This window comes from Furipterus horrens, unplaced genomic scaffold (genome assembly GCF_987537825.1).
Source record: "Furipterus horrens unplaced genomic scaffold, mFurHor1.1.pri manual_scaffold_5, whole genome shotgun sequence".
Classification (NCBI taxonomy): domain Eukaryota; kingdom Metazoa; phylum Chordata; class Mammalia; order Chiroptera; family Furipteridae; genus Furipterus; species Furipterus horrens.
Window position 1 is genome coordinate 189,562,615 of NW_028327175.1, and position 27,966 is coordinate 189,590,580.

Here is a 27,966-nt window from a genome sequence, read left to right on the forward strand (position 1 = left end):
ATGAAAGGTGTTCTTTAACTGAAGAGAACTGAACCCCATAGAAGAAGGAGCCAGATAAAACTATCCTCCTATGGGACACTGAGAAAAAGTGATAAGACAATAGCAATAGCTACCATTTATTGAGCACTTGCTAGGTGCCAAGTACTTCATCTGCTTTATCTCATTTAGTCTTTACAGTAACCCTTGAAGGCAGGTGTCGGTGTTACCACCTTTTTCCAAATAAGGGAAGTGGGTGAAAGAGAGGTTAGGGAACTTACCCCCTGATACACAGCTGGTCTATCTCTCTTTCCCATCCCTGCTCCTAACCGTCCCGCGTGCCTTACCACCACCACGCCCCCTCTCTGTCACTACTGAAACAACTACATCATACTTCTCAATACTCAATGAATTTTCTGCTGAGATATTGGTGATTTTAAAATGTGATATTTTTTATACTTCCAATGAAATGTGACAACCTTTGGAAAATCTGCCTAACTCAATATACCAATATTTTCCAAAAGACTAATGCATGGTGTCATAAATCATGCATGGATAAGAGATCCATTAATGTGTAAGATAAACCAATTTGCATCTGAAGGAAAGGGAAGCCAATATTTTCTAATACATTACCCATCTTGTACCCATCTTGAACTTCACTCTCTAATCACAGCAGATTAGACCAGAGGTTGGTCCCTCTGTGGGCTGGTCAGCAACCATAGAGATAGCTGGCCTGGCAGAAAAGCTCCCTTGAGGCTGACCAGTGATCGATCTAGAGAGGGACTCAGCAGGAGCAGAGCCGTCAGAATGTCTGCTCCGGGTATAAGAGGAGGATGTTGCAGTGTTCTGCCAAGATTTACTGCTTTTGTCCAGATAATCACCATAATCCCTGCCAGCTCTAGAGCCTACCCGAGGCCTGAGGCTTGCCTGCCTTGCTTCCCTTGGCCACTCTCAAACGTGTGGTCTTTCCACTGAACCCTGTTCTCACGATCTCTGCAGGGCCCGCTCTGGAGATTTCAACAGAGAACGGAAAAGGAAGAATGAGCCCCTTTGCTCTTTGTTTGTTTGGTGTTGTTTTTCCCACACAGTCAGCTGCCATTAAAGAAACCACCGCACCGTCTGCAGTTTCACTGCGGCAGGACCCAAGAGGTAGCCACTAGTGGGGACTTCTGATGCAGATGGGACTGACAGGCAGAGCCTTGCGGTGCTGCCAAAGGAAGCAGAGGTGGGAGTACAAGGTGAATCTCAGCCCTACCAAAAGCATTTCCTGGACTGTAGTGCAAAATAGGAGAGAGGGCTGGGGGACCACAGCTTATCTATAACTCACCATTTCAATCTTCTGTGTGAATAATTGAGAGTTTTTCATTTTTATATAAGTTACTCAAAATCACGCAAACATTCCATGTGTCAACTAGGTTGCTGCTTTAAATCCTTTCCTTATTATCTGTGCATAAACTAGTTCTAGATTAAACAGAGCCCCTTCACAGGCTCAGGAAGCTTCTCTCACCCTTTCCCTGCCCACAGCCAGTGAAGAGGCTGGTATTGGTATTCACTAAGTTTGTGCAAAGGAGAGGATTCAAGAACTGTGTGGCATATCCAAAGGCAGTTTTCTCTCTCCTCTCCTCCCCTTCTCCTTCCTCTCCTGGCCCCAGCCTCCCCCTCTTCTCTCTCTCTCTCTCTCTCCCTCTCAAAGACAAGAGCCTGTGTGGCTAAACCTAAAGATTTTCAGGGACTAAGATACCTAATCCTTTCTGGAATTCTATCAGAAAAGAAGTCATTCTTTAATAACCCAGAATCAGTGCATCCGAGCACAGCCTTCTCTAAGCTAACACATGCAATGTTAAGGACATTCTGGAACCCAGTATATCTTCTCAGATTGTGTCCACATAATTCTCTAATCTCAGGCCTTGAACCCAGGCCAAGGTCTTTGCTTTTTGTTCATTAGGGAGTCAGTTAACAAATATTTACTGAACTTTTATTAAAGATGTTCAGGTTGTGAATCGATAAGGTTAGGGTTGTGTTTTAGGATGAGCCAGCGACCATCTGTCAATAATTTGCCTGGTTGACTGACTTTAAGAAACATAGCTTGAGGCTCTTAAAACAGTTTAGTTAGCATATTGTGAGGCCTGAATAAGAATGGTGACAGGGAAACTGAAAACAATAGAATAGTGTGAGAAAGGAGCTTTATAAGAAAATATAGTGTGGTGGCTTTAAAATCATAAAACCAAGTGACTTAAGTTTCCCTAATTTAAGTTTTTGAACTTGTATAATAAGAATAATAAACCCACAGTCCCATGGGTCAGTAGGTAGACAGATAGACACAATCTTGCAAAATGTAGCTATCTATATTTGACTGCTATCTGTTAACCAAAACCCTTTTTTTTTTTTACCCTCTCGGCAGACAGCTGACGTTTAATATTGCCACATGACTGAGTTCTAGCCAGCAAACTGTGAGGAGAAATGATATTGCCACTTCTAGGCCTGGCCTTTTCAGATTCCTCTATACTCTTTCTCCGTCTGATGGCTCATACAGAGACCTCTTAGGACTCAGAGGAGAATATAGACATGAGATGCAAGAGGCTCAACCCACAGGATAATCATGAGAAGACCACTTACCAAGTGGGAATAGCTGTTAGAAACTTCACAAGAGTGAGAAATGAACGTCTATCATACTCAGCCACTAAGATCTGGGGCTTTATAGCTATCTTTCTATTCTTGCACAGACCTTATATCATAATTCCTCAATAAGCGGCTATTGTGATTTTTTTTTTTATATTATGGGAAAATACAAAGATGTACAAGTTCTAGTTTAAGAAAACAAGACATACACATAGCAGCACCAACTAGAAGTCATGTGCATGTGCAGACAACAGAAGTTCAAAATCTCCAGAGGTAAGGGGACTCAGAGACAGTTTCACAGAGCAGGTAGCTTTGAACTTGTCTTTAAAGAATGAGTATGAATTGTCTGGATAATGGAGACTCCATTTATTTACCAAAATAAGAAGTCCCCATCATCCATTATACACCCCCATTGTCTTCATTGCTCACATCTTCTATCAGTGACGTCTAATGGTGTCTGGTTTCCATGCAATAGTCTTCAACCAGCTACAACCTTCTGAAATCACCTAATACCCATTCCCAGAAGCTCTAGTCCAAGAAAGGAAGAACCTCTAGCTTATTTTTGATACTTTTCCTTGTGGGTTCATCACACAGCCCTGAGTTTATGGCTTTAAGAAAATAGCTGATAAGTGAGACTATAATTATGCATGCATATTGCTGCAGCATTTTTCTTGCTCCTTACAGCTATTGATCAATTATTGATCAATTAATCTATTTTAATTACCATTTTCCTCTAGCTATACAAGCAGACATCAAAAGATTGATCAATTCAACAAAAGGCGTTTGTTTTTTAATCATCACCGTGTAAAGAAAATTTGCAACATATCTTACTGCTTTCATTTCCTTCAACCAAATAATGAATCATAAATGACATGATGAAAATTCTGCCATGATTTATAACTTGCTTTAATCAAAACTCTTGCCCTTTAAGTCTTCAAAAACAGTTGGGGGTGCCCTTTGCATATGAATAGTAGAAACTACCTTTGTAACTTCCCAAGTTTTCAACTTTCCCAAAATGTTTAATGCAGACATTGTAATCCTCTGGGTTCAGAAACGCATGATGTATTCATTGGTATGCGAAGCAGACTAAAAGTAGTCACACATCATTCTGCCAGTTTATGAAACAAATGTGACCCATATTTGTAGGGTCAGAGGAAACAGGAAAATCTCCCTACTCAGAATTTGGCACGTGAAATCCTTAAAAACTCATTTGTTCCCAATGTCAAACATGCATTTTGCAGGTGGAATGCTAATGGAGCTGCAGGATTTTGAAAACACTTTCTCCCCTGCCCCCAGGACACAGTTCGGTTCTCAGAGCCAAGGGGAAACATTGGCAGGTGCATACACTGCAGTGATACAGAAACCCCTTTGGTGCAATATGGAAATGGCCTTCTCTTCAGAAACATTTAAACCATGGTGCGTACAGGAGCTGCATTAAATACAACAAGTAGTGAGACTGCAAATATCTGGATGAAGGAAAATCAGAGAAGCACATTTTCAGGGCTTGAGAAGGAGTCTGACCAGGACTCTACAAGCTAACTGGCCAAAAGCTAACTGACTTCACAAAGAATTACAGACTATTACCCTTCAGCAGAGGCTGGTGCGCAAGGGTAGTTGCATTGCAGTTTGAAAGTTTTTTGGTTTCTTCCAAAGAAGAAGTCTGTGTCATTCGTTTTAATAAATCAGCCATGTACTAGGTATTGAGTTGTGAGCTAGGGATTTAATGCTAAGCAGACTCCCAGATGTAAGCTTTGTCTTCCTAGAGCTTTCAGTGTGAAGAAGGAGGCTTCATGCAAAAAAGTGAAGTCACTCTATGATAAATGCTGTGCAGAATTGCACAGTAACCCTGTCCCAGAAGCAGTGGAGCTGCTTACATCACAAATGACAAATAGTTTTCAATTCATATGCTAATTCCAATTGATCAATAGCATCTGTTTGGAGTACAGTGTTGAGAATTCTTCTAAGGTCTTGTTTGAGGTCAAAGGGGAAAAGTTTCTTCATTAGTGTTGCCTGGCGTGGATGCAGAAGGGGAAGTGGTAGTATGTGTGACATTTATCTGTTGTGCCTGGTCTCCATCAAGAGCATGCAGACATTTGAGAACAACGTGAAGTATGCTTACAATTGCACAGTCATCTAGCAGTGATGTTAAAGATAATTACATAGGATCTTTTCTTCTAGTGCTTCTTTCTTCTATCTCTGGTTATCTGAGAACTGTGCTGGCCAGTACCTCTACAGTAAACTGTCACCGACATGAAGAAAAATGAAACTTACTCCATCTCTGGCATAATTACAAAGGCATCAGGCTTGGTTAGACTTTGGCTGGGAGTGAGGAAGAAGCCACAGTGTCTCACTGGGTGAGATAATGGCTTCCCATGAGGCCCTAGAAAGAAAAAATCAGTCAACCAAAACAGACATGGGGCCTAGAGGGTAAATCTGTGCCTAAGTTCTAGTTTCTATAAATCCAAGGGACAATTACTCCGATTTTACTTATTATAAATCTATAGCCAAAGAGGCAATAATTTGCCAAACAGAGGAAGAAAACCCAGAATGGCATTATCCACCAAGGATGGAAGTTGTTATGGCATGGAAATCAAACAGAAAGTCCAATAGGAAAATTTGTTGGGGTGCCTGGGAAAAGAGCTTTTAAAAGAAAAGTGTGTGAGGGTTGCGGAAGGTGCCACACCCCCTGTCTAAAATATTCTGCTCCTACATACATACTCACACAAGCATGTGTACACACCCACCTCAACTCCTTACCCTTCAAGCCTCGTCTTCAAAGAGATTTCCTTGACCAGAACTGTCAAAATTAGATGTCTTTTCTCTGTCTGATTATTCTTAATCTTTAAAGCTTGTGTCCTTCCTCAATATCTTTACATTTACCCTAAGTAAATGTTACATATTACATATGATATTATATATGAGATATATAATATCTATGTATTGAGCTACTACTTGGTACATAACATTCATTAAATATTTGGTGAACCAATGAATGAGTAAATAAATGAAAGAACAAATGAATGATACTCTAGGAAGTTTCAAGAACCGAACAAATCATTCACCTTGAATGCTTTAGATCAGCAATGAGATCCCTAACCTTGATATGAGGAGGAACTATTTTTTATTCTCCCATCTAATGCCTGGAAGTGAGGAGGGTGTTGGGGAGATGGGCAAGGGAGAGGTTGATGGATCCTACTCTTTAGGAAAAAAGGGGCAAGACTTTATCCCCTGCTTGGAGATTAGCCAGTTAAGACTCTGCCAATCTTTTGGAGGGGCCAGTTGATCAGCCCTGGGCAATCTGGTTCTCTGAAACTGGTGGCTGGGAGGTCTGGAAAGAAATGAGTAAAGCAGATCTTCTTGCTCTGAATTTCTGGTGCACTATCAGCAGAGGGTCTTTCTCACTTCTTAGTTCTCCTTTACGAAGTGTATTTTCTATGAGGGGAATACTGCTTTCTCTGGAGAACTGTTAATTCCCTGAGGAATAAACTATTGAAGCCTGCATGGGAACACCCCCTCATTTGCAAATTGGCAAACAGACTCTCCCACCAAGTAGAAGAAGGCTTGATTGATTCAGGGCTTAGAGGAAACAATGAAGTCCATTTAACAAAGCCAACATTTAATGAACTCAAAACAATGTGCTTCAAAAAAATAAGTTCATAGAGCAGGCTTTTAAACTTTAGTGCACCCTTATTAGCTTTATTCTGAAAGTACCATCTGTTCACTCGGTAAGAGTTTACTGGTTTGTCATCATGACTCGCCACCTCTATGATTTCTGAGCAATGGAAGAAAATGTTGATTGGAATTTTGCACATGACAACCTTTTTGCTTCTGGGCCAACTTTCACAAATTATACAAGACCTTCCAATAGAACAGGTAGCTTCTATTGCCTGGCAATTCGCAAAAGAAAGATACAGGAGAGACAAGCTCACCTTTCAGATGAATCTGCTGTAAAACCCTTTTTGTGGGATTCTTTCAAGATCCTGTGAAAACCTTCCCATCAGTTTTATTTGTGTGCTTATGGAGAAATAGCAGCGGGCCTCAGGGGGCAATGTCGCTTTTGGTTCTCTCCCAGTGGCACCCCTCAGCTTCATCTTCATCTCAGGAAGGGGGAAGAGTGTTGGAAAGCAGAGAGGAGATGGGGTCAGGCAGTGGAATGGTGGGTAATTACCAGGAAAAAAAGAGGAGCCTCCTACCTTTTATCAGAGCAAGTATCAAATACTGTTTGGCCCAAGTACATTTTGTCCCATTCTGTTTCTTATGCAAATGCAACATCTAGTAACCAGCCTGCCTCAAAAGTTGACTCTGCTTCCCGACTTCATTCAACTTGCCCTTGAAAGGAGTATCATGTACCTACCTGATTGTTAGCTGGGTTCCCCCTCCAAGAAACTGTAGGCGAGATTTTATCATTATCAGGCTTCTCTAGAAATCAAAAGCACCTGTTCTTTGTTAAGGTGGGCTTCTAAAGAGAGAAATATTCCCATTAGAAAACACCCAGAGTTCATACGGGAACACTATGACATGTCCCGCCCAAGGATACCAACCTCAACCGAATAAACTTCAAGCACCTGTAGTAAGCATTTATGTGTGCTGGGCACTGTGTTAAATAATTTGCATGTATTATTTCATTAGGTTCTCACGACAGCATAGAGGATAGGAAGCCTGTTTTATAGATTGGTGAAATAAAGGCTTGGGAAAGTCAACTTACTTGCTCAAGATCACACAGCTGGAAATGTGACAGAGCCATGACTTCTTAATTCCAGAACTTGTGCTCTTAGTAACATATGACATAATTCAGCACTGATGACGATAATATATATTATCTAGCAGTTACCCATTCCTAATAGGCTCCCCTCTTTGGATTTCCCAAGCAGAATTAAGCATAAAATGAAAGTCTTCCCTGATGCCCTGCCCCTATGGAGGAAAATGAGCCCTGCCTATGCAAACTGACTTATAGTAGCCCGAGTCCCCACCCACAGTTTCACTTTTGAAGGCTTCAGCTACCACAGTCAACCACATTCTGAAAATATTAAATGGAAAATTCCAGAAATAAACAATTCATAAATTTTAAATTTCACACCGCTCTGAGTAGCGTGATAAAATCTCGTGCCGTCCCACTCCATCTCGCTATTGACATGAGTCATCCCTTTGTCCAGCGTACCCACACTCTACCCACCACCCACCCATTAGTCACTTAGTAGCCATCTCTGTTATCAGATTGGCTGTCATCATATGACAGTGCTTGTGTTCAAGTCGCCCTTATTTGACTTATGGCCCCCGAAGTGTAGGAACCGTGATGCTGGCAATTTGGATATGCTAACGAGAAGCTATAAAGTGCTTACTTTAAGTGGAAAAGTATGAAAGCATAAGAAAAAAATATATAGTATACCCTGTAGAATGTTCTGAACTAATCATGGTTTGGGCTTTTACTGAGGATCTAGGAACATATCCCCCATAGATACAGGGGTACTACTGTATATTTAAAACGCTGAGTAACACTATGTCATAGATATTATTGTATCCTTTCAGGAGAGGAGAAAATTAATGCTCAGAGAATCTCAGCAACTTGTACAAGAACACACAGCTAGGAAGTGGTAGAGCTGGGCTTTTGATCCCAAGTTGACTACAGAGTCTATTTGTCAGGTCTGGCCCTAAACTGCCTCATAGCATCTTGTAGAAGTCCATCAGACATTTCCACTGGGAGACAGGAAAGGCCTTTATTTTCACTGTAACCCTTTCCATGAATGAATTCTGCCATTCTAGGTCAGAGACAAGTTGGTTCTGTTGACCTGCATAGGCCAAGGCTGGTGGGAAAGGACATATGGAATATGTGTGAAAAGAACCTCAAAATAGAAACAAGTATCCCAACATACATAGATGAGCAATACTGGATTATCAGTGATGAATAATCATTTGTGTCAAATCAGAGGGGCCATTCCCTATGCAATTAGGCCGTGTTAGGCTGCTATGACTTGGCTTGTTCCTTCCTCTATCAATCATGTTGATTCTCCATTTGTCCCTCCTCTCCATCCCAGGCTGTCAGTACAGGCTTCTATCACTTTATGAATCCCCTGTCCACCCACCCATTCCCTAGCTCCACTGACTTGCCTGTGTCTTGACAGAGCCTACTCCAGTGTTCTGTATACTGTAGGGGCTCAATAAATGTTTTTTTAAAATGGAGGGAGAAAGAAGTGCAGAGTTAGTGCTAAGCCCCAGAAAAGAAAAACTCAGAGAACATACATATACTTTTCTGCTCCATAAGTAATGCCTGTAATGCACTATAGAGACCAGTATAAATTTCTGGTGTTTTCAGGTCACACTAAATTCAATCCTAGGCAACACACTAACATGTTCCCTCTTCTTCTCTTCCACTGCCTGTTTGGTCTTTATCCATAATATATTTTAATCGCATGTATGTTATACTATATACATATCTCATAATCTACAGAAATATAACAATGGATGTCTTGTGGTCCTTTTATTTGAGAAAAAGAAAAACAACTCAGGAACAAAACATGTTGCTGGAAATTGTCAGTTTTCTGTTCATGTAATCTATTTATTTATCTAGTACTTTACAGCTTAAAGGAGCCTCTTGTCATTGCTCTACAGCCTCCATTTACAGATAAGAAAACTGAGTCACAGAAATTTACAGTAGCTTGCCATGCAGTTCTTTCCTCAGTCCTCAGGCACCATCATGATAAGACATGTCATCAATTTAACCATAAGTTTTGAGGAAATAAGGAAATCCTATCTTATTCCATATGCATCTTGCTTATAAGACATATCTCAATGTTTCTGAGACATTAAATTACATGGGCTTGGAGGGAAGGACATGTATCCTAAAATAAAGGATATACAAGTAGCAAAACAATGATTTAACCCAGTCTTTTAACTCTGAGTCATGGTATATAGATAATTTCATTTCTTATCTATATTATAAAGCCCTGGAAGGCAGGGCACTTTTCTACACTTTTTACATCTGTCTTTCAAAAGGCTGAATAGTGGCTCTGTACAATATACCCCTAGCTGATTGATTTTAAAAAATCCAAAAAAACCTGTTTTCTCTAAAAACAAGTTAAAAACAAACTCTGATTTTTAAAAAGTATTTGTCCTTTATTTTAAAAATATTTTTTAAATTTATTTTTAGAGATAGGGGAAGGGAGGGAGAAAGAGAGGGAGAGAAACATCAATGTGTGGTTGCCTCTCGCATGTCCCCAACTGGGGACCTGGCCCACAACCCAGGCATGTGCCCTGACTGGGAATCGAACCAGCAACCCTTTGGTTTGCAGGCTGGTGCTCAATTCAGTGAGCCACACCAGCTAGGGCCAAACCCTGATTTTTTTATTCTTAAACTTCTGGGTGTCAAAAATCTCTAGGCAATATATTTGGGAAGTCTCCAGGAGAAACATTTTATCTATTGTTTTGGGGAGGGGATCTTGTTTGGAGACTAAGGATTGGTCATGAGATTGCCTTTCGAAGTTCCATCTTCCAGTGTCTAACAAAACTTTAGGAGCCTAGAGATTGACCATCAAAGTTATATTTCAGGATGAAGTTCTAGAGGAACTTCAGAATGAAACGCTACAAGCTCAGAGTTTGTTAAAAAATACTAGAGGATAAAAACTTTAACTTGTTTGCAATCATACAAACTGCATATTCTTTTTTTTTTTTTTTTTGATCAAGTTTAACACTGCCAAACTTGAGTCTTCTTCAGTTCAAAGATTAGATAGCTTCCATATGAAGATTAAAAACAAAGCAAAGAAAGCAAGATATAAAGAAAGAAAATTGTCACCTGGACTTGTGCAGAAATTAGGTTGCCTCCTATCAGTTGTTTTCTTGTACAAGAGGGGGAAAAAAAATCAACTTTTTATTCCAATCCTGGTTGAAGTGGTTAAAAAAGAAAGTTTTTCCAACCCTGTGAAGTAAAAGAAATTAGACTCAAGTGGCTGTAACTGAGCTTCCCATTGGATTATTGTGCAAGGTCCCCTTTATTCCCCCCGCAGTGGATAATGCGTGTTCATTGTGATTTATCTGAAGCTGGTTTCTTTTACACCTGCAGCCTATATAAAGTCGAGCTAGGACTGGGGCTGGAGACTTGAGAAGCATCTGGGAGGCAGCGTCCACAGTCTGGAGAGAATGAAACAGTCGGGAACATGAGCAACTCCATGTGCTACTGACACTCCCAGTGGTATGAGCCCTGCTTTTTGCTTCTTAAGCCAGACAGGCAACCATCAGAAAGAGGGGATGGATGGCATTCCAGATCTCCTTTGAAAACTACCCCCAAGACTGTGTGTACTGCTTTGTTGTCACCCTTGATTCTAATTTCTCGCTCGTGTTTCTGACCTAGAATGATCGAGGCTCAGGCCCTGGCAGGACCGTGAACATCTGGCCAGCTTGGTTTGGCCACCTGGCGAAGACCAGGTTCTGAGAAGCAATGGTGATGAGGGCCTTTGTCCTGCTGGCTGTCTTTGTGGAAGCCTCGGCGAAATCATGCACTCCAAATAAAGCAGGTATGCCCAGGTGCTGGTCAATTTTCCTGGAAAGCAAAATTTTCTGAAACTTCCCTGAGCTCTGTGCATAATAGTGTTACGAAAATGGAGTACTATAGCCCAGTAGAAGCACTTAAACCCTCCAGTGCCAATCAGAGTTTTCCCACAGGAAGTAAAAATGTACTAGATAAAATTAGAGAATGCTAGGTAGATGGGTAAATGGATAGAGAGAAAATCTCTACACTTTTTTCTATTTTCTATCTGACTGTTGAATTTCTGTCCTGTTCCACGAATTACTGTTTCACATGAATAGACATTTTAAAAAATGAATGGACTTTTTATTTTAGGTTATGTGCTAACTTTAATTGGTGTTTTAAACTTTTTATATACATGATTTATATATATCTCCAATCAACCCAATCTTGTTTCACAGATATATTCCTTGAAGTAGGTAAGACCTTAAAAGTGGACCAATTTTGCACACATATTAAATATGGTGCAGATATTACACAGCTGTAGCAAAAACTATAAAAGTGGAACTTCAATGACTGAGATTTGGGGAAAACTGTTATCACAGCCCATGAGGAATAGCAGGGAAAGTGGTTTTAACCAAGTGCTTTTGCATGTTCAGTTGTAGCGAGAACCCTCTGTTGTTTATATAGATTAATATAATCACCATATCTGATTTCCAACCATGTGTATCCTTCTTCCAGATGTCATTCTTGTGTTTTGTTATCCCAAAACCATCATCACCAAAATCCCCGAGTGTCCCTATGGATGGGAAGTACATCAGCTGGCGCTCGGTGGAGTGTGTTACAATGGGGTCCACGAAGGAGGTTACTACCAATTTGTAATCCCAGATTTGTCACCTAAAAACAAGTCCTATTGTGGAACCCAATCCGACGTAAGTTGAGGCCCCACCATGAGTGGTCAAAAGATGGGACAGCTGGGCCCAAGGATAGGATGTCTGCTCTCTATCCTTGAAAGGATTTAGAATTCACCAGTTTCCCTTTAAGAGTCCATCTTATTTCTTGGGATATTTGTGTTATTTAAATTCTTCTCTTCTGCCTAGTTTAAGTGACTCTTTGGATTTGAATTTTATTCTCTTAATTTGTTGCCAGAGCCAGCTAGGCCACTTGCTGTGAGTAGAACAACATACCTTTTCCACCTCTACTTTACGTTGTGTTCTGAGCATGTACTCACAAGCTGCCACCCTTCCTGGGGTGGATGGGCAAAACAGCTTCTCCCCGAGACTTTGAAATGGTGCTAAAGTGCTTTTGGAAGGGCATTTTAAAGGAATAACCAAAGTACAACACAATTCATAATTAGGTTTTGTTAAATACCCAGGAAAGGTCTTCAGAATTAAGAGGAGCCATAGACAACCTCTTGCCAATATTCTTTGTGACAGAGGAGAAATCTGAGACCTCCAAATAAAGTCACCATGTGGGGGCCACAGATGCAGTAGGGATGTAGTCATAGTCAGGAAGGGAGGCTGTTCTTTTGCTGACATCCAGCATACCTGCTGCCTTGACTACAGAAGATTGTATAGCAATTAGGTCTCAGAAAATTGGAGCCATCTCCTCTTCCTGATGGCCACACAGAGATTCAGTGATTTAGTGGAAAGAGTCATGGGCATGATGAACGAAAACACATGTCTTTGAGGATCCTGGTAAAGTGAACTAGAAATTATCTGTGTGGTCTTAGGCAGGTCATTTCTCAAGTGGATGTTCAAGATCTCTCCTGAGTCTAATACTCTGTGATTTCAGTGTCAGAGGACGGAGTCTCAGAGACTGTGCTTGTAATTACAAAAAGAATAGAGGAGAGAACTAGACAGTAATAGGCGAAGGTATTCTTGTAAAATGACTTGGACTGGGGAAATGGGTAAAAAGTCCATCTTGGGAAATAAAGATTCTTGAGCCAGTTCTTCTTGGTCAGAAGCCCAGTAGGTATATGGATTTCTTTTAGGTGTACAACATTCAACTTAGATTACTTTAAACAATCATAGTTGAACAGGCTCAAGAACTCTTTATAAACATAAAAAGCCCACCCAGATCAAAAATGAAAAAGCAGATGCTCCACTCAATGGCAGACATTCATGAATCCCTATGGGGCTTTGTTCTACGCTATCTTCAATCATTTTTCCCAGAACCTTCCTTCTCATCACGGGGGTACAGGTTCACCCTAACTGCCTTCTTCCTTTCCCCAGTACAAGCCCCCCATCTACCACTTCTACAGCTACATTGTTTCCAATGACAGCACAGTGATCGTAAAGAACCAGCCTGTGAACTACTCCTTCTCCTGCACCTACCACTCCACCTACTTGGTGAACCAGGCTGCCTTCGACCAGAGGTAAGTGGCTCGGAGAGTGGAGAGCTGGCTGCCTTGTGTGTGCTCTGCAGTCCCTGTCAATCAGGCATGTTTCAGTCCTTATGCAAAATTCTCTCCCCTTTTCAGAGTGGCCACTGTTCACGTGAAGAACGGGAGCATGGGCACGTTTGAAAGCCAATTGTCTCTCAACTTCTACACTGTAAGTGGTGGCCAGGTTCCCATCACTGCCCTGTGGCCTTTCCAGGACATGATGGGATGCTTCCTGGGGATTTGCTCTTCCATAAGCTCTGTACAGAGCTCCATTCTTGAAGTCAAGCCCAGATGGAAGTTTTGGTCTAGCTTTAACCCTCTTTAAAAACTAAATGCAGCACAAAGGCAGATTCATAGACCGGATAGAAGAACCGAAAGGGACCACAGGAAAAAGAGATCAACCTTCCCATTTCACAGATGAGGACACTGAGTCAAGAGGAATCCTGTGAGTTGCCGAGGATCGATAGACAGTAGGACAGACAATATCAAACTCTTAATTAATCAAGCATAGTTCTCACTATAGCTCACTCTAGATATTTAGTATATAGGATGTAGCTTGTGTTAAAACATTTGCACAGTGTAATGAGCTTCCTACCTGGGGACAGGGCTAAAGGAAAGACGCTAAGGTTGGCCTCACTCCCAGTTCTTTGGTCTTGGAAGCCCTTCGCTTAATGGGCTTCCTCATTGTCTAATCTGGGCATGCTTCCCATGTTGACATTGAAGTTAAAGGCACATTTTTATCTCTCTCAAAGTATAGTGCTCCAGAGAAACTAAATATGCAATGGCCATTAGCTGAGCTGCCCTCCTATTCAGATGGGTGTGTTATGATGATGATGATGATGATGATGATGATTAGCTTCTTACAAAGTTTTCCATGTTGACTCCTACTTACTTTATTTTTTCCATCACTATTTATCTCTGCTGTACCCTCTTCCACCTCTACCCTCCCCCTGTCCCCTGCAATCACCACATTGTTTTTTGTGTTCATGAGTTCTTTCTCTTTTTTTTTCTTTTTTATTCAATTTCTCTACCCTCCCTGCCCTCCCCTCCCCAGAGCTGTCAGCCTGCTCTCTATCAATGAATCTGTCTCTATTTCGCTTATTCGTTCCAGTTTGTTCGTTAGATTCCACATATGAATGAAATCACATGCTTCTTGTCTTTCTCTGACTGGCTTATTTCACTTAGCATACTGCCCTCCGTTGTCACAAAGGGTAAACTTTTCATCTTTTTTATGGCTCAGTAGAATCCCATTGTGTAAATGTACCATAACTGCTTACCCACCCATCTCCTGATGAACACTCGGGCTGCTTCCAAATCTTGGCTACTGTAAATAATACGGGGTGCTTTGTTTTTCAAACCGGCAGCTGTCAGTGAGGAGGCATGTACATAGTGACGTTAGCACCACAGGCTAGAGGAAGACGCAGGCGGAAATAGATAGAAAGCTTTACATTGAACAGTAGAGCTAGAAGACATCCTTAGAGGCCATCATGTTCAAGCCACTCATTCCCAAAGAATACAACTCTATTACCTACAACCCCACTGACTTTGAATTCTTTGAACTCGCTTTACTCTCTCCCTGGAAGCTATTAACCCTGCTGAACTCAGAAGGTGAGAGCTAGAAGAGACCCTAAAACAAACCAGCCCATTTCACAGATGAGGATCTGAGGCCTAGAAGGAGGAAGTGATCTGCCCCAGATCCCGCAGGAATTTAGAGTAGTGCACAGCCTGGGACACAGACCCCCTAACCCTGCTCTTGGAGGAAGACTTATTAAGAAGGGAATGAAGCCAAAGTTTTATAACCCCTCATTTGCACAGGCCCTTTTCAATGCCCTGTGTCTAATTTTTGTATTGGAAATTTTGGTTCTTTTAATTAAGAGGGCTCTCCAAATTAAATAAGCGTCGAGGCCCCACAAAACCTAGATGTGCCCCTGGCCACACACACCAGTGGTTGAGTCTTGAAAAAAAGGAACCCCGAATGCTCCCGGATTTGTGATCAGGAAGGTTAGTTCAGTGCTGATGATCAGCGTGAGGAAGGGATGCCAAAACCGCTGGAGCAGGTGATGAAGACAGACCGGAGAGGAAAATAGGCTTCACACATTGACAAGAGTCTCACGCAATGTCCTGAGGACAGGCTGTCCTTACAACTGAGTGTCTGTCTGGAAGTGCACGATTATTATTTTAACCAGATAAAATGACAGCTATGAGCCCATGAAGATCTCACAACAGTTGGAATTGGAGAGGCACCAGGGTTGTCGAAAAGCATCATCTACCCTCAGCCATGCTGGGCTGTTTCAGACATAAATATCAAATTTTAGAACTGGAAGTAGTCTATTCTTTTTTAATAGAAAAAAAAAAAAAAGTAAGAGGCATCTCCTCAGCATCACCCAGGCCATCCTCTGGGCTGGATAGACAGATTTCACAGGATACCCCCTTGAATTGTTCTAGAAATGAGGCTAAGGCCTCCCCTGGGGCCCACCAAGACCTTTACAGGACAAACAGGTTCAGCAAAAAGAGGGCTCTGATGTTATAGAAGAGTTTTTGGTGCTGATTAATATTCCCACCATGGGCTCCATTTCCTATGCCTGACCCATGCTGCTGGTATTTTTCTTCCCCTCTCTTCTTCCGCTTTGAGAGCATTCTTGTGTGTTTCTGAAGCAACAGCTGCTCCCTGCATATATTTCCATCAAATTACCAGTGACAGAGCTGTGCCCTAGATTGCACCGTGGAATCAATGCTCTGCTAATTGCTCAGGATTCGGAGAAATCTGAATGCTGGGCTCCACACCCACCAGTTCTACTCACCATGCTTCCTCTCTTCTATTCCCACCCCTTCCCACCCACCCCTGCCAACAGTCCATAACTGGTATTCTTGGTAAAAAGTTATTTTGACTCCCAATCCAATAAGGGAATACAGTCAGTTTGCAGACGTAGACTAGCGCTGGGATTAAGAAAATAGATCTGGGCATCACACCATTGGTTTGAAAGCCTGGTTCTACCATTTACTAGTTGTAACCTGAGGCAAGTTAGTTAACCTCTCTGGGCTTCCACCTATGTATCTGTTAAGTAGGGATAATAATAGCATTTACACCATAGGTTTGTTATGAGGATTAAATGAAATAATCCTTATGAAGGAAGCACTTGTCAGAGTGCCTGGCACAAGGTTAGTGCCTGTAAAAATAGCCATTCCCATGATTTTAGCCTTTGATCCCATTTAAAGTGGAAGCTCTGAGAGCTTCCAGAACAAGCATTGTTACCTTTATAGGGTTGAGCATCAATATCAGTGTGGGATTGGGGTGACATATTCAGTAGAAATGATACTGACCATTCTTCTTAGAGAGAAAGGAATGAAAAAGTGTGGGATGGAACAAACATAAGCAATAGAAGCCCAAATCATAGACTTCCAGAGTCAGAACAAATTGCAGAGGTGGTCAATCTTGACTTTCCATGCAAAGTCCTAAGCCCTTCTCCAAGATTGCTGAGGGCTGTGCTCCCTACCTCTTCCAAAGGCAAGTTGTGCCCTCGCATCTTAGATCAGCATACGCTATGTGTCATCCGGAACCCTGGCTTATTGGTCTTGGTTCTGTCTTCTGGAATAAGGCTGACAGTCCTGCAGCTATCTTGAGTTTGTCTTTTCCGAGCCAAACATCCATCTGTTGGTGGTCCATTCATCACCCTAATCTCTCTGAATATGGTCCCCTTGAGTGGCCTAATCAAAAAGCAGAACCCAGAATTGAAGTCTTATATTCTGGAACTTGTGAGACCAATGTAGGGCAGTGTGAGTAAGAGGTGATCTTCTAGGTTCTGGAAAGTTCTAGGAACATGTTCTAGGGAAAGTTTAGCTTCAGGCAGTTTTCTTTCACCGTGACCTCACATTGACTTTGTGAACAAAAGGAACCCCCAGATCTTGCCCACGGGAACTGCTGTTAACCTAGATGTGCCCATCCTCACTGTGTCACCAGCTAGTTGTGACTCAAAATCTTTTGGTCAGGTGACAGGCTGGATGGCAGGATTTTTCAAGATGCTCTTCTATCCAGTTCACTGAATGAGTGGTTTCTGTGTGGTGTTTGTTTCCTGGGATGCCAAAACAAGCTCTGCTTCTGTTGCAGGGTGAAGTTATTTGGAAATAGGTTCCTGATGTTCATGTGATAAAGAAAGCAGGAGGGATATCACACTGAGTGTTGCCTTAGCTATAGGGTGAGAAGTGAAGAAACTGGCCACTTAGCGTTTCATTTCAGAAGTGGAATCAATGGTGTAGATTCTGTTCTCCACTTGGAAATAGTCAGGCAGTTTCCTCTGGGAGTAGAGATATTGTTCCACTGTCCCAGTGATCTGCTGGCTGGACTCTGGGCAATGGAGCTGGAAGGAGCACCTCTGACTAAACTGGGGACTCCAGTGCAGTCCCTAGTTCCCACATTTGGAAATGGTCTCTTGAAATATGACAAGTCTCAGAAAATAACAAAAAATAAACACCACAGTTAATCTGTCCCTTCAATGTGCGTATGAAGCTAGTAAATCACTTGTGATTGAGAACATTCTTGTTTAATTATTGCAACCATTTAAATGGTGCAGGAGACTGACATATCGGAAGAAAACATCTCATTTCTAGGTGACTTGAGTCCAGGAGCCCTGGTCAGATTTGCAATCAGTAAAATAATGTAAGAGTTGCTAGAAGATGATTCTGAGGCACTTCAGCAAATTCCCTGAATTTGAACCACAGAGGGTTAAAATTCCTTTTAACTAGATATCCTTGCTGCTGCTTACCTATTGCAGTTCTGCAAAGCTACAAATCCATGAACCTCAATATTTTAACTAGTGTGCTGGTTTAGACTTTATGCTTCTATTACACAAAATCGCCATCATAAAAAGACTTCTGCAAGGTAGGTGAAGCAAAGGTTATTCTCATTTTGAAGATGGGGAAATTGAGGTCCAAAAGGCAGATTTACCTAGAGTGGTGGGAGCTAGGATTGGCCCAGGACCTTTGTCCTTCTGTCACAATGCTTTTGTCTCCGGAAGCCACACTTGGAGAGTAGTTAAAGGTCCTTACTAGAGTTGAACGACCCCAGGAATCAAAGACTGGAGAAATCAGCCTCGTTTGGGTAAGTCAACTGGAAATACTGCTGTTTATTCCTAATAACTCATCCAGAACTGCCTGATGAGGATGGCAGTTGAAGACCACACATGCCAGTCTCGTGACCAAAAGCTGCTCTTCTATATTTTCTATATTTAAGTCACAATCATGCCTCCCTATGGCACTTGGAGTTGGAATCACAGTTTCAGCTGGATCCACCTCCATAGCCTGGGGATCGCCTTCATCTCCTGCCCCTCACCACTCACTTTCTACCCCCCCCTTACTACATCTCCCCTTTACTCAGGCACATTGGCTTCCTTATCATCCTGCCAGCCATGCTCTCACCCCCAGGGCCTTTGCCTTGGCTGAAACCCTCTTCCTTGGATGCCTGCATGCACTACAGATGTGTTTCTTAGTATCAGTACTTGGCCTGGAAGCACAGGCTCTGCCACCTTCCTCAAACCTTGGTTCAAAGGTCACATCCTCAGTGAGGCCTCCCCAACTTCTCTATTTACACTTGCGGCTTACCCCTCCTGGCACTCCCAATCCACCTTACCTTGCTTGAATTTTCTACAGTTTTTCTCTATTATGTACTATAGTCTATTCTAACACACATTGTTTACTTTCCTATCATCTATGGTCTGTCTTCCCTGCTAGAATGCCGGGTGGTTGGAGACAGAGATCTGCGCTCTGTTACCCAATCATCTCTATTGATGAAACATCCTGCCATAGAGATTAGCCCAATAGAGAGAGCAGTGCCTGACACATAATGGAAGATCAATGAGTTGTTGTTGTTAACCGTACTGGGAATCAGATCATTAACTTCCCAACCCAGGCTGGAATCAGCTCAGACAGTAGAGGAACAAGTACAAGGCAGGGTTGCATGTGTATGGTCCCTGTGCGCTTGGATGGTTCGGTAATGCACAGTGCTTCAGCGTTCCTGGACTCCACTCTTTTTCCCATCAGACAAGTCTTGTTCCTCTTTGGCACAGGTGAGACTAACAGTATGTGTCTCACTGTGACTGGCAAATCCAGACACGTGATGTCCTCATCCCTTCTAAGACGGTACCAGAGTCCTAGGAGGTACAGCTTCTCTGGTCCTGGGGGTTTCTCACTGTGGTCTCATGTGCTTGTGCCCTTTGGGTTGATCCCCACCCCCACCTCATCCCAATTCATCTGCTCCTGTTGGACCCAACTGCTCGGTCTGAGAGGTCATAATGCCCAGTGTCAATTTCCTTCCAAAGAATGCCAAGTTCTCCATTAAGAAAGAAGCTCCCTTTGTCCTGGAGACACATGAAATCGGTTCAGATCTGTTTGCAGGAGTAGAAGCCAAAGGGTTAAGCGTTAGGTAAGTACACTTCTTCCATGCTTATATTTTTAAAGACAAAGGAAAAAAAAAAAAAAAAAGGACTAGCCAAGAGACTTTTTAATCACCAGATGTTTCAAGGCATAAACTCTCTGGCTCAAAGTGATGTGCTTGGTTTTATTTCCAGGTTCAAAGTGGTTTTGAACAGCTGCTGGGCCACACCCTCAGCCGATTTCATGTATCCCTTGCAGTGGCAGCTGATCAATAAGGGGTAAGAACTGCTCTCTGGCACACAGGACTGGGAGGTGGGACCAAGCAAATCCTGGACTACTCTGACTTGACAGAGTTCAGGAGGAAGAGGTGGAGCCTCTTGTAGTTAATTAGTGACATCCTCTGTGCTTCCTGGGTGAGTCCTGATATTAGCAAACATTTCTGTAGTGCTTTCTGGCACCAGGTACTGTTCTGAGAGCTTTATCATATAGTAACTCATTTGCCTTACAATAGGTAGGTATTGTTTCTACCATCCCCGTTTCCCAGATGAGAAAACTGAGGCACAGGGGGGATTAAATAATGTCACATAGTTTGCCAGTGAGGAGTGGGTAGAGTGTATTCAAATCCAATCTGTCTGACCAGAACCCTGGTGGGGACCAAACTAGATAATCCATCTAAAAAGCTTAGCACGGAGTACCTAGTCAGTATCCAACAGATTTAAATATCATTGCTATGATCATCAATTCAGTAGATAATGAAGAGTTTTTAATATCTGTGAGTAGAGAAGTTAAGTATTGGAATTGCACAATAGAAAGGCAATTCCAGAAGTCAGACACAGGATGGTTTAGGGACAGTACACGGGAGTGGACAGACCAGGTGAGAGGCAGTGGCAGCTATTGAACCAAATGTGACAAAAGCTGAACAGAGGTGCAGCCAGTGAATGGGGGTCATCCAACGGAAGGAGACATGATCAAAATTTAGCCACCAATTGGATATGTTGTGCCAGGGCAAGAATTCTGAGAAACATGTGACAATAATGGCTTTGTAGCGGTGCGTCTGTGATTGAGAAGGTGAAGAATTGTTCATTGTTGGTGGCTGATGATTGGGGCTTTCTGGGTAAGGGACTTTGGATTCTCCTTGAGCATAAGGATGACATGTTAAGCTTGAGATGACAACTGTCCAGAAACACAATTGTAACTTTGGAAAAGAGAGGCAAGGTGGAGCTAGAGCAGAGATGCGGGCATCACCCACACGATGGACTTACATAAACACAGCAGAGGCCATTCCCCAAACCCAAGCAGACCGGTGAGCCTGAGTTATTTCCAGAGCCCATCAGGACTTGAGGAAACATTGGAGCCGGGGACAAAAATGATTAGATAACAAAGGCCGAGACCCTTGGGACCTTTAACTATTTATTTTTATTTAACAAATACTTGTAAAGCACTTACAACATACCAGGCATTGCTCTAGCTAGGTGCTTTATAAATAGTAATTTATTTACATGCCTTTAAACCCCTATTGAGTAAATTGTATAATAATCTCTATTTTATGGATGAGAAAACTGAGGTACAAATGGATTTTGAAACTTTCCCAAAGTCTCAAGCTAGTAAGAGGTTGGACGATCTGGGCTCAGGCAGCATGATCTCCTCCTAGGTGGTGTGACTAGGACAGGCCAGCAGAGCCACCTCTGAGCAACCCAGGACAGCTTCCTGCAGAGAAGCAAGCTTAGTTTGGGTGCTCACTACACATCTGTCATTGAGTAATTCACTCATTTAGGTTCTGTTGATAATGGCACACGCAAATGACCTCAAGGAGATATGGAAATAAATCATTGACCTGCCAGGACCTGAAATTACCACCAGGTGTTGGGAACTTCTCTCAGGAAATGGCCACAGGGGCAAAGGCTTCTGCCTACCTGCAGGCAGTTCTGGGGATGTTGCTCATTGGACAGATATGTAATATAAAAGAAAAAGGAATGCTTGTGCCTTTGGGATCATCTGTAAAAGTGACCCGCAAACTCGAGTGTGCACAGACATTACCGAGGGTGCCTGTCACACATGCAGAAGGTCCTTGGGGGAACCCAGGGAATCTTCATTAAGCACAGAAATATGGAAAGAGTCCTGATCTATTTCCTTTGCCTGCCTAGTTGAAATAGCCCTTAAGATTGGAGCTACGTGTACAAAGACCAGTGCCAATGGCGAGAATGAAGAAGTCCACTTCCACAACCTGCCTGATGCCTTTGGGGTCACACTGGGCCCTTTGAGAGGAAAACCCACTTTTCAAGAGTGCCTGGAGAGATTAGATATATTCTCAGGAAGTTCGATCCTATGTGGGGACAGAGATGCCTGTGATAATGGTGTGAAAACACCCTGTAGGCACTCCACCCTCAGGAGATGTCTGTCTCAGAGGGGCAGGTGCCACGGCCACTGCCAAGCAGCAGCAGTGCCAAGGCACCTAGTCCTGCCTATGACTTACCTCCTCCTCACCCCCAATGAAGCTCTGCTTACACTGTTTTCCACTGGCTAACACCATGCCCTGGGCGCTCCAGCTTCAAGGCGCTATTTTAAGACTCACATCTTGAGCTTGTACAAGAATCTCGAGTGTATTGACCAGATGATCCTTCAAGAGTCTTGTTTCACAGCTCCGAAAATACCCCCAGCTCTGTCACTGCAAACTGAGGCCAACTGCTGAACCTGGTCCTGATCTAAGGCACAGTGTTTACTCCCCGTTTCACCCACTCACTATCAGAGTTAACATTCCTTCGGTCATCTCATTTGGCCCCTAATGTCTGGTTCTGAGAGAATGGGGTGGGGGAGGGGACATCATGAAGCTTCTCTGGGGTAGCTGAGTTGCTCTCCGGTGTGTGTGGAGTTGAATTGATAATAGAGTCAGAGACATGCTCCAGGAGGTGCCTTAACTTTGGGGCGCACTGTGGGGACGGTCCAGTGGTCTTAAGCTTTTGAACCTATAGCCCTTTTCCACAGAGGACAGATTCTGGCGCTCCTGTCACCTGTGGAAAATGAACACCCACACTCATGTTGATCTCGCTGTACATTCCCAAAAACACCTGTATCTGCTCCCAACACCTGGGTGAAAGTCTGGCACTTAAATAAGGAATCAGCATGTGTTTGGTAAATGAGACAGTATTTTGTTGAAACCACGGTTTCTCGGTCTTGACAGCATTGACATTTTGGGCTGGGTCATTCTTCGTTGTGTGTCGGGGGAGGGTCTGCCTATGCATCGCATAGTGTTGTACAGCACCCTGGTCTCTGCCCAGTAGATGCCAGTAACACCTTCCCCAAGTTATGACAACTACAGTGCCAATGTCCCCTGGGAAGCAAAGGGCCCCCAGCTGAGACAAATAGCTTCAACAAATGCCCATCTGTGTTGTTACTTTTTCTTCTACGGCAACTGTTACATTTGAGACTTAGACATAAAAATACAAAGAAGGAAAACAGAACGGTCCATAATTCCCCATTTCTCAATAGCCACGGTTAACATTTAGGTGGTATCCTTCCAGTCATTTGTTTCTGTTCTCATATTTAAAATGTGACCGCATTGTTAGAAGGTGATTATATAATATAATAGATATAGAATTTAAATAGTATAACACATTCAAATGCCCAGTGGCAAAACCTCACAATACACGCAGAGAAGTGTGTGGGGTGTGACTCGGCCTTAGGTCGCTAGGGCAGCACTTTTGAGAGATGCTGTCCCAGCCCTATTGTCTTTGTCTTGTGTGCAAACTGGGTGTCTGTAAACATCTCAGTCCTCCAGGGGGGCTTTATCTCAGAGAGTTCGCTCCTTGAGGACAGATGTGTGGTGCCTTACCAGGTGTGTGGCTTCTCATAAGTCTCTGCCCTCACCCCTGGCTCCAGCCTGACTATAGAATAGAGATGACCACACCTATCTCATAGCTCAACTTGACCCCATAGTCATGGGGATAAGCGAGACACTGCCAGTCAAGGTGCTTCAGGAGGATAACACGCTGCAAAAAACCCAGGGAAGTGTTGTTGTTGTGCTGGAACTTGCCTGAGCTCTTGCTGGCTTTCATGGGTAACATTTTCTCTCTCCTCTCCCTCTCCCCCTCCCCTCCTCCCCACCCTGGTCCCCATGTGCTTCAGCTGCCCCACGGATGATACAGTGTTTGTGTATGATAATGGGAGAGAACACAGGGCGACCTTCCAATTCAATGCTTTCCGCTTCCAGAACATCCCCAAACTCTCCAAGGTTTGGTTACACTGCGAGACGTTCATCTGCGACAGCGAGAAGCTCTCCTGCCCAGTGGTGAGCCACCTCTCTCCCTAACGAGACTGTTACCCGCGGGGGGTGGAGGGGGGGTGCTGGTATTTGAGAAGCTCTATTTTTAGCTGGGAAATGGTAACCAGACCAGGGTAGGTGAGTGCTGAGGACGTTCTGAAGGAAAGGACACTGACTATGGGACAGACATTCTGGGCCCTGTCCACCCCGCCACCAAGTGACACAGTCTGGCACGCGTCACTTAACCTCTGGAGCCTGGTTTTCTCGACTTTAAAGGTAGAGTGGTGACAAGTAATGGTGGCCCTTTGCTTTTCAGGGAGCAATGGTAAGTAAAATGAAAGTGATGCCAGACATTGGAAATGCTTTGAAAAGGTTAAAAGCACAAGGGGAATTTATAATCTTAGTGGTACCAATAGGTTCCTCATGGAAGCCAAGACGCGGATATTTTTAGCTCTTGACTGGCCCGTTCCCCCTCCTCCTCCTCACCGCTTCCCCCTAGAGGCTTCAACAACGTCAATCAACAGGTGTAACAGATTTGGGTGAAAGGCAGTTTTCCATTACGACCTGATGTGACCCTGGTCCTTTGAGCAGTGGTTCTCAAGTGGGGTCCATGGCAGCTTCAGTATCACCTGGGGACTTGTTAGGGGTGCAAATCCTCAAGCCCCGCCCCCAGACCCCCGGATTCAGAAACTGTGTGTGGGCCCCACAGTCCGCGCTTTCACAAGCCCTTCAGGCGATGCTGAATCGTGCTCAAGTTTGCGAACCTTTGCCTTAGAGATCCTAAAAGCACTGAATCCCAAACGCTTACCTCCTCGGGTCTATTGGGCCTCAGAATCTTGGGGAGAAGAACGCAGTTTGTGAAGCCACCTGGCCCAGAGTAACCGACAGACATAAGATTATAATCTCTAGTTCTGTTGATTCCTTTGGGCAGAATATGGTCACTTCAGAGCAAAAAAGAGAAAAAGAGGGGATCAAGAGACCTTTAACAGTTGGAGAAAGGATAATTATTGAAACGACATTTTAAAAAAGGAAAGAAAATGAACCAGAACGTATTTTGTACGTGTCTGCTCCTCAGATCACTGCGGTGAGAGTAGCTGAAGGGAAAAGCCTTATTTCTTATTTTTTTAAAAAATTGTCAAGCCCTCCCACACCCGGTGACTTCTTCCAGCAGGATTTCCTCCACCCTGGAGAGTTGCTAAATAAAGTAAAGCTCTCCTCCTTTTCTCAAGTTAAAGAAGGGATGAAAAATGTCTCCTTAGGGTATTTTTTTTAATAAGGGAATGAATATCTCTTAGCCGGGGGATTTTGACCCTATCAAGTTTGTGACTGTTTCTTTAACGCCTTGTCCCTCTCTCATTTCTCTCCTGTGTTCACCTCTCATCCCACCTCGCGCCCCCCTCTCACCTCCGCTCCTGCTGGGTCTTCAGACCTGCGACAAGCGGAAGCGCCTCCTCCGGGACCAGACAGGGGGCGTCCTGGTCGTGGAGCTCTCGCTGCGCAGTAAGCGTCTCTGTTTCCCACGTGGGTGCGTCCGCTCCGGGCTGTGTCCACAGGCACAGACGGTTGGAGCATTTTAACCGAATTGCCAAACCATTTGTGCCTGTAGGCACAACCTTCCTCCGCAGCTCGAGGCTTCTTCATTCACTGGGGGGTGGGGTGGGGGTGGGGGGTAGTTCATGCCAAACCAAGGAGTTAAGGTTAGTCAGCTATCCTGAAAAACTCTGCCTGTGGCCTGAATTCCAATTCCCCCACCCAAGGAACTAAGACATATTGAGCTTTCAGATGGAGCATGCTATCGACAATAATAATAGAAAATGAAATTTACTGGAAACATCCAGCGCACGTCAACAAGGTTTTATTGAGCAACCAGAACTGTGCTTAACCTGAGCTCTCCGGTTTCAGAAATAGAGGAGCCCCCAACCCCTACCCCGCCCCCACTGCCACCAAGGACTGTGTTTCAAAAAACTTATCATCTTGCATGGCAGGAGATACTGTCAATGGCGGTGGGGGAGGGGGCCATGGGAGTGTATGACAAGGGATTCAACCTAATCCGGGGTTTAGGGAAGACTTCTGAAGGCTACCAACCTATGGCTGGGAGTTGGGGAGGAGGGGCAGTAATCCAGGCTGCCACGGGATTTTGTGTGGCCTGCAGGCTAAGAACCTTTTTATGCAATTGGGGAAAAAAAAAAGAATACTCTTTCATGACCCGTAAGAATTATATGAAGTTTACATTTCACTTTCTGTAAAGGAAGTTTTTTTGAACACAGCCACACCTGTTCCTGTAGGTGTGGTCTCCAGCTGCTTTCACGCTACATCAGCAGCGGCAGTGATTGCAATAGAGACCATCTGGCCTACAAAGCTGAAAACATGTACGATCTGGCCCTTTCCAACCCCCAAGGAGAAAGTGGCATCAGATGAAGCCTTTGTAAAGCCCACCCGCTATAAGCTTGGTTCTAAAGGCAGTGGAGAGCCTATTGGTTTAATCAGGGGAGGATACAGTCAGGTTTGTGTTTTAGAAACATAGCTCTTGGCCTTCTTCCATGACCTTTTCTTAAACCTTCGGCACTCTCTCTCTCTTTACTCACTACAGGCAGGGGATTCTGGAGTCTCTATAGCTTCTCAGGTAAGGAGAAGAGGCACCTCTGGGAAGTGTCAATGATCAATGCTTTTAAAACCGATGTGTATTTGAAAAGAAGCTTACCTTTGGCCCCAGCAAAGCCTGTAATAATTGAAGATTACTCTTTCAAACACACCTGAGTGGGTAGAGGGGGATGGAGGTAGAGCAGTCTCTCTCCAGCTGGCCCCTGACTCTGGAGTGGGGGAGGGGCAGGGGGTAAATTGGTTGAGGCAGAACAGAATCCCATTCCCCAAACCTCAGCAAAGACATCACCAAGTGGCTTTGCTTGGTTCCCACATTTAGAGTTTGGATCAGTGGTTTTCAATGATCTGTTCACTCAATAAATATTTGAGTTCCGGCTATAACTCTGCCCCTCATTAAGTGAGTGATATTGGGCAATGACCTCATCCTTCCAGTCCCCAGTTTCCTCTGTAAAATAGTCTAGTAATTGCCCCTATCACACATGGCTGTTGTTTGACTTAAACATTACAGCCAAGGGCACCAAGCAATGCCCAGCACACAGCAAACATCAGTAATGATCAGCCACAATTACTGTAACACTGAATCAGGTGCTATTCTAGACCGTATAGTTATTGTGGTAAGGCTGGCAAGGCCCCTGCTCTTCCTGATCCCTATGAAGTGTGAAGTGATGGGGTCGAGGAGGGAGAGAAGTGATTGAGCAGCCAGGGAAGCCTCTCAGAGGAATAAACATTTCAGCTAAGGCCCAAGATTTCAGCTGAGTGATGAGAAGGAGGCCACTGTGCAAGGAGCCGGGGTAAGACAGTCCTGTTTATTCATAAACTCACAGGTGTAGATTTTGCTCTTGCAATTCCAGGGAGTCACGTAAACCATCTTTTTAAGACTCCAATCCTAGATTCTCAGTTTTAAAAAGAAGTTCTACAGCTAAAGCCCTACAGTGAAATACACCATCACTGTATTATCGAAGCTCAGATTCCCACCCATCAGAGGTCCATATCCTACATTTATCTGCTGGATTCTTGGTCCTGATGAAAGGGAGCTACAAAACGCCAAAGGAAAGACAAAAGTGACTTAGTATAAACTGTGTAGAATTTATGAAACACTTCTTCACACCCCTAGGTTGACTCTCTTGTAGAGTTAATGCTCTTGCTGAGTAGTCCTTGACCCTTGCAGAACTGATTCTGAGTGTGCTGCCTCCTTTGTCTGGTTCACAGATGTTCTCTACCACCTCGTTGTGATGCTGGGGGTTTGTGCCGTGTTATAGGAGGAGCTAGCCAGGCAGGCGGCTGCGGCTCTTGCATCCAAAATCA

General features: G+C 43.6%; 1 protein-coding gene across 1 annotated transcript; it reads left to right on the top strand.

Annotated features, from left to right (window-relative positions):
• Positions 1–11,023: 11,023 nt before the first annotated feature.
• On the top strand, positions 11,024–27,963 carry TECTB (tectorin beta). The gene is made up of 10 exons (XM_090279555.1): positions 11,024–11,099; positions 11,792–11,982; positions 13,285–13,427; positions 13,533–13,605; positions 19,748–19,851; positions 19,997–20,080; positions 23,925–24,087; positions 25,488–25,560; positions 26,651–26,683; positions 27,871–27,963. The coding sequence occupies exons 1-10, from the start codon at positions 11,024–11,026 to the stop codon at positions 27,918–27,920; spliced, it is 990 nt and encodes a 329-aa protein (XP_090135681.1). The 3' UTR covers positions 27,921–27,963.
• The last annotated feature ends 3 nt before the right edge of the window (positions 27,964–27,966 follow it).